Source organism: Nanorana parkeri, unplaced genomic scaffold (genome assembly GCF_000935625.1).
Source record: "Nanorana parkeri isolate BGI_ZX_2015 unplaced genomic scaffold, ASM93562v1 scaffold2777, whole genome shotgun sequence".
Classification (NCBI taxonomy): domain Eukaryota; kingdom Metazoa; phylum Chordata; class Amphibia; order Anura; family Dicroglossidae; genus Nanorana; species Nanorana parkeri.
Genome location: NW_017309045.1, coordinates 44,646 through 57,823, shown reverse-complemented (window position 1 = coordinate 57,823; position 13,178 = coordinate 44,646). Strand labels below are relative to the sequence as shown.

The following is a 13,178-nucleotide window of genomic DNA, read 5'->3' as shown; positions in this document are numbered from 1 at the left end:
TTCACTGCCCCACGCACTGGCCCATCTCTGTGCACTCCGCTGACAGCTCCATCTGACACTGCGCCAAGACGCATAGAGTCCGGGGTCACAGAGCCGATCGCGGCTTACCGCATTCCCGTCTCAGCCGCCGCGGCTCACCCTGGCCGGCTGAGCTTGTGATATCGGCTGACACTTTGTTCTCCCACTCCGATCAGACACCCACTCTCTCCCCACCTGCCAGCTGTGGACACCTGATCAGACAGACCCTGGAGAGCATCCTGTGAGAGACACCAGGGCACGTACTCTCACATCTTAACTGTAAGTCACCATTTGTTTCTTCTCACACGACAAGCCAGTTTTTGGTTGTCCGCATTTTTAACTGATATGCATCTTCCCTAGCTTTGTGTGCCCATCCATCGCTTAGCACATTGGGTCACTCACGTTATCATAGGTAGTTGCGCTCCTCAGAAAAAGTGTTTTGTTTTGTCTTGAATTGTGATACACAGGGTCACTCCCCCTGCATTGAGGAGCTTTGCACACCATCCCCTAGCAGATAAACTTCTTACCTGTGGAGTGCGCTCTAACCATTGTGTGTTTTTTATTGCCGCTGGATAAGCTGGTCAGGATCAGAGACGCTTTACACTCACTGGTGGTGTCTCAAGTGTGTTCCAGGTGGGAGCTCCAGTCGTTATTAGGTATGTTGAATTTTGCCATGCGTATTGTCCCGCAAGGTAGATCCTTTATTTCCAGGTTGTTAGCGTGGTTACCAGCAGCGCCCGAGCAGGACTCTTTAGTGCACATTGATGTGGCAGGGCGAGCGGACTTGGTCATGTGGGACGAATTCCTGCAGCAGTGGAACGGCATTTCCATGTTTATTCCGCAAGCCTCTCATTTTTCTCCACAGGTAGTTACGGATGCAGCTGCATCTTCAGGCTTTGGAGCCATTTTTGGCCCACATTGGTTTGCTAGCCCATGACCGGTAGAAGTAAGGGATGTTTCCATGGTCGCTCGCACATCTGCATTGTTTGAGATCTATCCCATTGTTGCCGCCGCTAAGGCATGGGGCCACTTGTGGTCTGGCCACACAGTGACTTTTCTCAGACAATCAAGCTACTGCAGATATCATAAACAAAGGTAGATCAAAGTCGCTGGTGATCACGTCCTTTCTGTGTAGGCTAATATGGCTTTCTCTGCAACACAATTTTAATATCACTTGTTGCTATATTCCTGGTGTGCATAACCTGGCTGCGGATGCTTTATCTAGGATAAAAATCCATCTTTTCTTTAAACAGAAACCAGACGTAGATGCAATCGCCACACCTGCGCCATCCTTTCGTCATCTAGTGTTGGATTAGAGAGACACCAGCTCCACGCAACTAGACTTATCAGCGACTCTCTTTCAGTTAATACCCGCAAAGCGTACAATACTGCTTGGAAGGCTTTCTGTCGTTTCCAGCTCAGTTATGCCACTCACGATCCCGGCAACGTGTCTTATATCCTCGCCTTCATTTCCTATTGTCACACAGATTTGAAACTCGCATATAATTCCATCAGGTTATACTTAGCAGGCGTGCAACATTTTTTACCTCTTTCCTACCCAGATAGACAGTCGCTATTTTCTGCTCACCCCGTCAGAGCCATACTTAAGGGGTTACAGAAAGCTGGGAAAGAGGCAGTTGCCCATATCCAGCAGCATGTTCCGGGCAATGTCCGACATGTTAGACAGAGCTCTGTTCGGTGTCATGCAGAGTCTGGTGCTAAAGGCTTCGATATATCTAGCCTTCTATGGGTTCTTGCGGCCAGGAGAATTCACGGGTGCATGTGAATTCTCCTGGCCGCAAGAACCCATAGAAGGCTAGATATATCGAAGCCTTTTCCAGCATACTGCATTAGAGTCAGTTAATTCGGTTCCCAGGATATTATGAGATACTAATCAGGTGGGTGCTTCCACTGAAATAAAATTGTTTCCTTCAGCCAACGCATGGTGCCCTGTGGCAGTGTTGGACAGTCTCATGTCTGGGTTGTGCCAGGAACAGAGTGACAGTCCTTTGTTGCCTTTTGCGCACACTCCACTGTCAACCAATCAGTTCATTGTACACATTCGGTTACTCCTCAGTCAGTTAGGGGTTAACCCAAAGCAGTACTCGGGACATTCATTCCGGATATGGGCGGCTTTAGCAGCATCCCGACAGGGAGTCCCAGCACATATAATTAAGCATCTTGGACGGTGGAGTTCTTCTTGTTTCAATAGGTACATTCCGAACCCACATGTCGAGTTGGCAGACGCTTTTTCCAAGCTGGCTGAATAATGTAGTTAGGGGTAAGTTTCAATTACTACATGGCTGGTTTTGCCCCCTTATTGGCATTACTGCCCACCCGGACCAAGGCACACCTCAGGTCAGTATCTTATTGTAATCACGTACAGTGTAGAGTGGACTCCTAACACAAGTTGGAAGGCTAATGAGTTATCCTGAATTTGTGGGAGGGGTCTGCGCCTTTCTTACCCCTAAGCCGCACTGACAGGATTGCTTGGGATGGGACGTTTTCAGCATAACCCTCCCACCCATCCCTTGGGTTCTACAGTCAAATCTTCACATTCACTCAGAGTATGCCCCTTATTGGCATTACTGCCCACCCGGACCAAGGCACACCTCAGGTCAGTATCTTATTGTAATCACGTACAAATCTTTGGATTCAGGTGTTCCAGTCACCTCCATGGACATGGGTGTGTAAAATCAAGCACCTAGGCATGCAGACTGCTTCTATAAAACATTTGTGAAAGAATGGGTCGCTCTCAGGAGCTCAGTGAATTCAAGCATGGTACCGTAAAATGACAGAGCCGGGGTTAGCACATGCTGAAGCTCACAGTGCGCAGAAGTCGCAAACTTTCTGCAGAGTCAATAGCTAGAGACCTACAAACTTTGTGTGGCCTTCAGATTGGCAACAGTGCGTAGAGAGCTTCATGGAATGGATTTCCATGGCCAAGCAGCTGCATTCAATCCTTACATCACCAAGTGCAATGCAAAGCGTTGGATGCAGTGGTGTAAAGCACACCGCCACTGGACTCTAGAGAAGTGGAGACATGTTCTCTGGAGTGACGAATCACGCTTCTGTCTGGCAATACTATGGACGTGTCTGGGTTTGGTGGTTGCCAGGAGAATGGTACTTGCCTGGCTGCATTGTGCCAAGTATAAAGTTTGGTGGAGGGGGGATTATGGTGTGGGGTTTGTTTTTCAGGGGTTGGGCTTGGCCTCTTAATTCCAGTGAAGGGAACTCTTAAGGCATCAGCATACCAAGACATTTTGGACAATTTCATGCTCTCAACTTTGTGGGAACAGTTTGGGGGTGGCCCCTTCCTGTTCCAACATGACTGCGCACTAGTGCACAAAGCAAAGTCCATAAAGACATGAATGAGCGAGTTTGGGGTGGAGAAACTTGACTGGCCTGCACAGAGTCCTGACCTCAACCCGATAGAACATCTTTGGGATGATTTAGAGCGCAGACTGCGAGCCAGGCCTTCTCGTCTAACATCAGTACCTGACCTCACAAATGCGCTTCTGGAAGAATGGTCAAACATTCCCATAGACACTCTCCTAAACTTTGTTCACAGCCATCCCAGAAGAGTTGAAGTTGTTATAGCTGCAAAGGGTGGCCCAACTCAATATTGAACCCTATGGACTAAGACTCGGATGCCACTAAAGTTCATGTGTGCATAGTGTATATGTCTATCTCAATTGATATGCTTTTTGTTAAATAAGCATGTCAATATAATAGTAATAATAATAATGTACTGCTATAGTAATATCCAGAAATAAAACACCTTTTTACCGTGAGTTTTACTTTTAAAATCATTGTGTTCATTTTTTTTTATTAATAAGTGAACATTTGCTTTATAAAATCTAAAGGTAAATGGCAAACATAGGGCATCGCTTCTTGCTTGAGACAAAACTTGTAAGACAAGCAGAAAAAAAAAAAAAAGATTAGATTATTTTTCACTACATTAACAGGGACACGAATTTCAGAGAAACAAAAAGCATGTGCAATGCTAGTATCTGTACAGCACATAAAACCTTTAAATTTCTGCCATTAGTTGTCTTGAATTTGTTGGTATAGTTGGTTAATACAGTAAAACACAAATATATGAAATTAGCATGGGATTCTAAAATTCATTTAATGTTGGGTTGGTTGCATTTTTGTTAATTTAGGATATATTTTATCACATCCACAAAGAATGCAACCTTGAGTGAGAACCAAACTATATAATTAGATTTGTTTTAAACTTTGATTGCTATAAGTCAGCCATCCATTTTAATTGGTGTATTGGTCTAAATCAAGGGTGAATACTGAATTAAGCATGCAGTAGTGTTTTTCATATCAATGGCATCAAACAGTAAGAAGCTGGATAGCATTGCCCAGAAATAAGGCATTGCCTGGCACTGTGTTCTGTTGAACTTTATAGGTACGTTTGAATGCTAAATGCAGTATACACCAGTGTTTACTTCATATAGGCCATTACCCTTTAAATTAATGTTGTCCAGTCCTGAATATGTCAGAGGTCATCTAGAAACTAGAACTCATCTTGAAACTAGAAACATTATCTAGTTTCTTTATACAGCATAATTAAAGAAGGCCACAAAGAGTGCTGTCAAATGCTTTGTTTCATTAACATAATGAAGTCTATTTTGGGATGAAAATAGAAACAAAATGAGAGCATTACATTGGTATCCTGTACACAGGACTAAAAATGCCAGTTTAAAAAAAGTCTTACAGCATAAAGATTTAGGAGCACACACAATATTATTTCTTAAAGTAAATCATAAAACAGTTTGTTAACATGATTTTTCCCCTTTTATATTCTATAGACTTGTGACAAGGTGAGCTGGTTCTTTGCAGTTTTCTTCAATGGGAGATTCATCTCTGTTTGGCGAGACTATGAATCCATCACTGCTCCCTCGTCCTAAAGGGTAGTAAGTGTGAAGCTGATGGATGTTATTCCGGTTGCCCAAATTTGGCATGCTTTTGTAGTATAAATCTTCTGAATCCCTAGTTTTGGCTGGCGAAGAATCAGTCTGAGTGCTAGTGGTTATGCTTCCTGTGACAGCTATGCCAGTTAATGTAGGCATGCTGGTATAAAGAGAATCCTTGTTTGGTGATTGCATTGCTTCAGTGTGCTCATTATTTAACAAGGGGAAAAAACTTTCACTGTTATCTGGTGGAATCTTTTTCCTGTTAAAGTGAAGAGGCTGGTGACTGTCAGCAGGGTAAACACGTGAGGGCAACAGTGGGGCATCAGACTCCTCATGTATAAGTTCTATACCCAATATCTCATCATTAATAAAAGAGGTGGCATCATCAAGGACAATTGATTCATCCTCTTTTATGTTGTTTATGTTATTTATCAACTTATTCACCAGATTTCGACTTTGTTCACATGAATGCTCATGATTGTTCATATAGGAAGGTATGTAGTTAGAAGTAAGTTCCTTCAGAATTTTTTTTTCTAAGGCAGTCTCTTTGTGGTTAAAGCCACGGTCAATTATTTTCACGCAGTCAGTAAGGTATCCTCCAGTTGCAATGCTGTAACTGTTCACATGGTTACCATTCAGTGGTAGAGTATCCATGACACTTGTATCCCTGGCATTGTTCAGCAGTCCCTCTGGAAAAAATACAAATGTTAGTATAAACATCTTTTAACCACATTACTAAAATTATTACATTTGCAACCTATGGCTGCATGTACATTTATTTGAAAAATTAGAATTTTTAGCCGCCAGTACATGTCTTAAAGAAATATGGTGAAACAAAAAAAACAAGATCCAAAAATCATAAAATATTTTCAGTCCATTGCTAAATGCTATTGGATATCTGTGAAAAGTGTAGGTAAACCAAGTGGTTCATCGCCCATAAAAAAAACTTATTCCAGTACAGTTTAGAAAAAAAGTAACCGCCACTTGCTGTCAGAAACCTCACATTTTGCTTTGGTCTAGTTTGCATAACCACTCACTAGTGATGTTTTTTTTTTAATAAAGGTTATATTTCTTCATACAAACCTCAGTTTGCCATTGATACCCAGTGAAGATGATGGTGCCAGTAATAGCATAGGTGAGATTGTTTCAAGTAAATGTCATTAATTCTGTTCAACAGTGCCAATACACAAATATTTAAGGCATATTGAAGTCCAATATTTTAAAAAGTAGTGGCCACACTGTATAGCAATAAACCTTCAAATGATAAATGCATACACAAATAAAAACAGCCTTTTACTGAATATGTCAGAGGTCATCTAGAAACTAGAACTCATCTTGAAACTAGAAACATTATCTAGTTTCTTTATACAGCATAATTAAAGAAGGCCACAAAGAGTGCTGTCAAATGCTTTGTTTCATTAACATAATGAAGTCTATTTTGGGATGAAAATAGAAACAAAATGAGAGCATTACATTGGTATCCTGTACACAGGACTAAAAATGCCAGTTTAAAAAAAGTCTTACAGCATAAAGATTTAGGAGCACACACAATATTATTTCTTAAAGTAATGGTGGGCACATTGTTATTGTGACAGCCCAGTTAATGATTAGTAAGATTAATGATAAGTAATATTATTTCTTAAAGTAATGGTGGGCACATTGTTATTGTGACAGGCCAGTTAATGATTAGTACGAAAGAGCCAATAAATATTGCAGCTATTACATGCAAATTACAGGCTTTTCCTGTGGTGCCTGTGTAACTTTTTAAAGTGGAAAAAAGTAAATAATATTATTTCCTATATACTCCTAGTAAATCCTAATTAACCTTAATTCACGTCCTCCTCTGCCTTGTCTCATTAGCTGTTTTTATTTTTACAATTTTCACTGTGCATGTTAATTAAAAAACAAACAAACATGGGCTTTAAAAATTTATTTCATTTGTAAAGAATTTCACCAGAAGCATAGTTTCAGTATTGTGATAAAGAGACAAATCACAAGATAAAGTTTTTACTTCCTATCAATAGTAACACCAGTTTTAAAACAAAGAAACAGTAAAACATGACAGATCACTTTTGCCTTTAAAATCTATAGTGAATTATACAACTCCTGAAAGATAATTCCAGGAAAAAGTCTTAAATGACGCCCTAAAAATAAAAATGTAGTTTTTTGGTATCCTTATATTAGGTCAGTAGCTGAAGTGGTAATATCAGTGCATTGTAGGGGAAAAGAACACAACAGGCCTTTTGTGGATTGCATGTAGAAATGCTGCATTCATCATAATTGCCTGAAGTCCTGGTCACTGCTGAACATCTTTTCTTGTAGATATCCTGGCACACTCCTGACTGGTATACCCCTTGTAGAATGGGTGCTGAAGTGACGGCGGATTGTGCCACACAAATCCAAGGGATGAAGTATGTCACCAGCACACCAGGGATCTTCGTCCCAAAAACAGCTTTATTGAAGATTAAGCATTCTGTCACAAAAATAACATTTGCTTGACCAATTGCTAATAAAGGTATTGTTAATAAAGGTATTGTTAGACAAAGACCCTTGGTGTGCTGGTGGCATACTTTATCTCAAGGCCATTGCTGGACAGTTCCAGGATTTTGTTCTGGCCCTTGCTTCAGAAGAGAGGCAGCAGTGTGGGAGCATGTGATCAGAAAAGTAGCACAGTCGAACGCCAGTGCAGGGCCTTATTTAGTGCAATGGGAGATACAAGATGCAAGGCGCTCGTGAAGACAGAGCTAATGTCTGGCAGCAGACATATTTAGTGTGCAAAGGCACAGGCAGCAGACATTAGAGGTATCCAGAAATGGAGCAAAGGTCAGGACAGACAAGCAAAGGAATCTGTGAACATGGCCAAATGTCAGCAACATTAGCAAATTAACAACAAGTAGTCAGATGCACTTGGTCAGCAAGAACATGGTATCACAAGCACAGGGTTACAGGCTGATGAGCTATAACCATGGACCAATCCCAGAGCTGGGGGTATGTGGCCAAACTTGTTACCCCCACAGCTGACAAGGCAATCAGGAAAAGTAGAGGGCAGCAGTTTGTAACCCTTTGGAAGAGCTAGAAGGCTGCATTATGTTGCCTAGCAACCAGGACACTAGCTGAGCAGAGGAAGAGCACTGTGTCCCATCACCAGGTAACCAGGACACAATCCCGTCTCTGGAAGCCAGAAGCAGACAGTGAGGGCCACCAGTGCATATAGGTAAGCCAGCTGCCTAATAACCCCCTTCCTTGAGGAGGGGCCTCCAGGACCCTTAGGAGCAGGTTTCTCTGGATAAGACTGGTAGAATTTCCTTATCAAACTTTTAACGTGAACTAAAAGAGGCCCAGACCCAAGAGCGTTTTTCGGGACCTCAACCCTTCATAGGATGAGGTACTGAAAAGAGTTTGGGTCCCTCCTGGAATCTACAATCATTGGTACCTCATACTCTTCTTGCCCATCCACAAGTACAGGAGCTCTGGAGGCTACAGAAATGTGATGATGCACAGGCTTCATTAAGGAGACATGAAATGTATTGGGGATCTTAAAGGGAGGGAGGTAGCTGGAACCGAAAAGAAACGGGGTTTATCTTGCAATGAATCTGGTACAGGCTGATGAACTTGGGTGAGAGTTTCTGTGAAGGCACTTTGAAAGAGATGTTTTTGTTTGAGAGCCAACAGGGTTGCCAACTTTGAGATGGTTAATGATAAGCATCAGTGACATTTTTCTGGGCACATGTGGTGCTAGGGATACTGGATGACAGATTGGACGGAGGAAGAATGTTTTGAGGAGAACATTTATGGGTGAATTCAGACAAACAGCAAAAATTATGCCTAGTCCAGCAAAAGTTATGCCTTGGTTATCTGACACAAATCATCAAAGAGAAAGCTCCAGAGACTGATTGGTCCTCTCAGTCTTTGACTGGGGGTGATAGGCAAAGAAAGAGAAACAGATCCCCAGCAGAGAGCTGAAGGCTTGCCAGAACTTTGAAACAAACAGAGATGTGGCAGGATGAGGCCCAAAGGCATGCTTCTTGGGCTCTCGCACCTAGCACAGACTTCAACAAAATTTAATGCACAAAGTTATTTTTTAGCACAACTATATACAGTATAGTTGTGCTCAAAAGTTTGCATACCCTGGCAAAAATTTTGAAATTTTGGCATTTATATTGAAAATATGACTGATCGTGCCAAAAAACTGTCTTTTATTTAAGGATAGTGATCATATGAAGCCATTTATTATCACATAGTTGTTTGGCTCATTTTTAAGTCATAATGATAACAGAAATTACCCAAATGGCCTTGATCAAGAGTTTACATACCCTGGAATGTTTGGCCTTGTTACACACACACACACAAGATGAAAGAAACAACAGGTTCCCATTTAGCTACACATTAGAGATCAGCTGAGAAACCATATGATCACATAAATGTTCTTCAAACAAAGTAAGCATGTAAAAAAAATATTTTTTTTACAAAAAATGTATATACACATAATTTACCCAATGTGCACACATACCCCCCTCCCCAACATTAGCAAAAACCCCTCCCTATATAAACACAATGCATGTAAGACCAGTTGGGTACCTGATGTGGGCCTATATAGAAAAAAATCATGCACATGTCCTGCGTTACTATAAACGCTAACCGTGTGGTGGGTGGTGTGGATCAATAGTCTCGGTCCATGAAACTCATAAAACTCCAAAATCAGACATAGGAACAAGAAGTACTGGATGTAGTATAGTCCAACTACTGGGTATATGATCCAATATGAGGTATCAGAGATAGGTGAATTTGTGTACACTGAAGAAAGTCTTAATGGACGTGGTTATAAATAAAGATGATTGAAACTGCATCCTGAGGTGCTTCCTGTAAACGCACCCTGCTCCACAGTATATCTCACCGCCATTGCATTATAATATTTCTTTTTTTCATCAATTGTAAAATGATTTTGAAGACAAAGGTTGTCAACCACCAGTAGGAATAACTGCAGTTTGAATGAGCAGAAATGTATATGCAGATGAGTGGTTTTGCGTCCTGAGGTGCTTCCCATGCGGACACCCTGCTGCATGGTGTTTCCCACTGATTGGTGTATGGAAATGTCCTTCCTCAGTCAGGCCCGGCACTACCGCAAGGCAAGTCAGGCTGCAGGGTGAGGGCGGAAAAAACAGGGCATTTTGACAAGTACTTGTACTTGTCAAAATGCCCCGATGTTTGCGCTATGGTTTTTTTTCTTCACTTACCTTCGGTGCGGGAGAGCAGCGGCAAGTCAGCGCTGGTCTGGTGGGAGGAGCTCCAGGTGGGGTAATAATTTAGCTGGTCGGCGACTGCCAGAGGTGCCGCGGGTGTCAGGATCCTCTGGTTGGTTGCGGGGTGGGGGGGGCGCAAAAATTTTACTTTGCCTGTGTTGGCAAGAATCCTAGCACCGGCCCTGTCCTCAGTTGTACAAGGATAAGGAAAGCAAAAACAGCAGAAAACCGGTGAAGATAATGGCATGCAGATCCACTTGGACAAAAATGTTAGCTAAAGAGTCAATTCAATCTGGTGTATGGTCACTATATAAAAGGCAAAAAACAAGTAGAAGTGGATCTCACCAGTGATGTCCATTTATCCTGAAACTCCTATGTCTATACGTTCAACAGTGTGAATGGGGATCCCCATGTTGTCTTCATGAAAAGAGCACTGGTTAAATACACCACATCCACCACGCAGGAGGAAACCAACAGCCTTGGAATGCTGCCCTGCAGATAGCTAATGCGTTTCATTCTGTACAAGACCTTCCTCAGAGCTAGTACAGCTAGTGTAACCCCAATAAGAACATACATACATATATACCCCTATCTCAAATGATCCCAGGAGGCATCTTGGCGGGAAAATTAGCTTTCACTGATGTAATTTCCCTCTCTGTGGAACACAAACCTCACTTCCTTTTAAAAGGAAAGGAAGGAAGTTTACAGAGTAAGCATTTTTCTTTGATGTCATTTCCTCCCAGTGGAACACAAACCTCACTTCCTCCCAGTGGAACACAGCAACCATTACCAATAAGGGAATCCTGAATGTGCAACCATGTAGAAAAAGGCTATTTTAAGTAACAATCTTGCTGTGAGGTCTGCTTTTATTTTCACCTGTGCCTCCTAGGATCACATTCAACATTTAATAACTCTCAATATAATCAATTCTTTGCTTTGTTATATATTATAATAAACATTTAAAATATAAACACATATACTGTATACACCGATGTCAAAAGTTCATTTTAGGCCAATGTATGAGCCCCCATGTTTAAATGCAAAATGTCTGGCCACTGGTGAAAGAAGATTATTGAATCTAATATCATATAGATGGTCTGATATGCGTCTCTTAAAGGGGCGTTTAGTTTTCCCTATGTAGAACATTCCGCAAGGACAAGTAAATGGATCACCCCATCTGTGTCACAATTGGCATAGTGTTTTAATCTAAATTGTCTACCATTAGGGAGTATTACCGTAGCCCCCACTTTAATACATTGGCAAAAATCACAGCCTTGACATGGGTAGGTACCTGCGTATTTGCAACAATTTATTTTTCTCTGTTATATTCACTCCTAGTGAGTATATCTTTAAGAGATTTCGCTCTCCTAAATGAGACCAATGGTCTTTCGGCAAAAAACTTACAGGTGGATGCATCATCTCTAAGTAATTTCCAATGTTTTGTAAAAATCTCTGTTTTTTCCCTGTGTTCTGAGCAGTAGGTGTGGACCAATCTCAACGGTTCCCCATTTTTGTCTTTACACCTCTTATGTCTACTCCCATTTTTCACGACTTTTTTGGCACATTTATATGCTTTTCTTAATATTCTACCCTTATACCCGTCTTGCTCTCACCTTGCCTGCTTCATCTTCTTCCCTGGTCCTCAGATACTGTCCAAGCGGAATATTGTCTACTACATGTCGTGGGTGACAGCTAGATGCTAATAAAATAGAATTTCCTGTTGTTTCCTTACGATGTCATTTGGTATAGATCATGCCTTCCTCATTTTTACAAATGAAGATGTCTAAAAAGGGAATACATTTCTAATCACATGTATATGTAAATTTTAGGTCCCAAGAATTATGATTTCAAGAGCTGTACAAACTCTTCCAGTAAATGGGTGGTATCTGACCAAAAGTCACACAAGGTGCCCCACACAGATTAATATGACAATTAAAGGTTAATTTCCCACATCTGTGGCTTTTCAATTTGCAATTATTGACTTTTTATACACAGACACTGAGTGTGTTAGCTCTCACGTGGATGCACTGAGCAGGCTAGATACTGACCCATGGGGAGCAGAAAAGAACTGTCAAAAGACCTGCGTAACAAGGTACTGGAATTTTATAAAGATGGAAAAAGATATAAAAAGATATCCAAAGCCTTGAAAATGCAAGTCAGTACTGTTCAATCACTTATAAAGAAGTGGAAAATTCGGAGATCTCTTGATACCAAGCCAAGGTCAGGTAGACCAAGAAAGATTGCAGCCACAACTGCCAGAAGAATTGTTCTGGATACAAAGAAAAATCCACAGGTAACCTCAGGAGAAATATAGGCTGCAGAAGTAAAGTATTTTTCCCCAAAAGGGGATCCCACCATAACTCCAAAGTCTTCAAATTTAGTAAAATATATATTTATTAAACAAAATAGATTAAAATGCACACATATCAAAAGACCAACAAACAGATATTACATATAGGACATATAAGACACTACTCGGCTATGTAGAGAAAAAAGTAGAAAAAATATATCGCATATTTCGTATAAAAAGTATTAGGCATGCCTCTTGAGTACCTTGGTATCAGTGGCGTTACAATCGCCATAGCGACCCAGGCGGCCGCTATGGGGCCCGGGCACAGGGGGGCCCGGCCACGCCATCCCTCTGATGCCGTGTGGGCCGCCTGGGTCACTATGGCGTCTCGGGTGCCAGCAGATGCGGCAGAATAGGCTGGTTACACCGGCGTTTGCAGGAAAGGAGGCGGGGCCCGCCTAACAGCAACCCCGCCTCCTCTCACATCACTGGCCAGCGATCTAAGAGCAGGTGGGGCCAGTGATGTAAGAGGAGGCGGGGCCCGTCGATAGGAGGCGGAGCCCGAGGACGGAAGAGGAGGTGGGGCCCGGCGGCGGCGACCACGGAGGTGGACAACGCTGACAGGTAAGATGCGTGCAGCCCAACTGAGACCTTGCAGAGCCCACCATAGAGAGTCTATGGTGGGATCTGCAAGTGGCATAA

At 42.0% G+C, this 13,178-nt stretch overlaps 1 protein-coding gene across 2 annotated transcripts in view; it reads right to left on the bottom strand.

Moving 5' to 3' along the window:
• Positions 1–4,350: 4,350 nt before the first annotated feature.
• The window catches only part of LOC108802290 (adhesion G protein-coupled receptor L3-like), a 33,096-nt gene continuing 24,268 nt past the window's right edge, over positions 4,351–13,178 (bottom strand). For both annotated transcript variants that reach the window (XM_018574156.1, XM_018574157.1), the window contains exon 2: positions 4,351–5,635. In XM_018574156.1, coding sequence (XP_018429658.1) covers positions 4,836–5,600 — 765 coding nt within the window. In that variant the 5' untranslated portion in view covers positions 5,601–5,635 and the 3' untranslated portion in view covers positions 4,351–4,835. The remainder of the gene's footprint in view (positions 5,636–13,178) is intronic.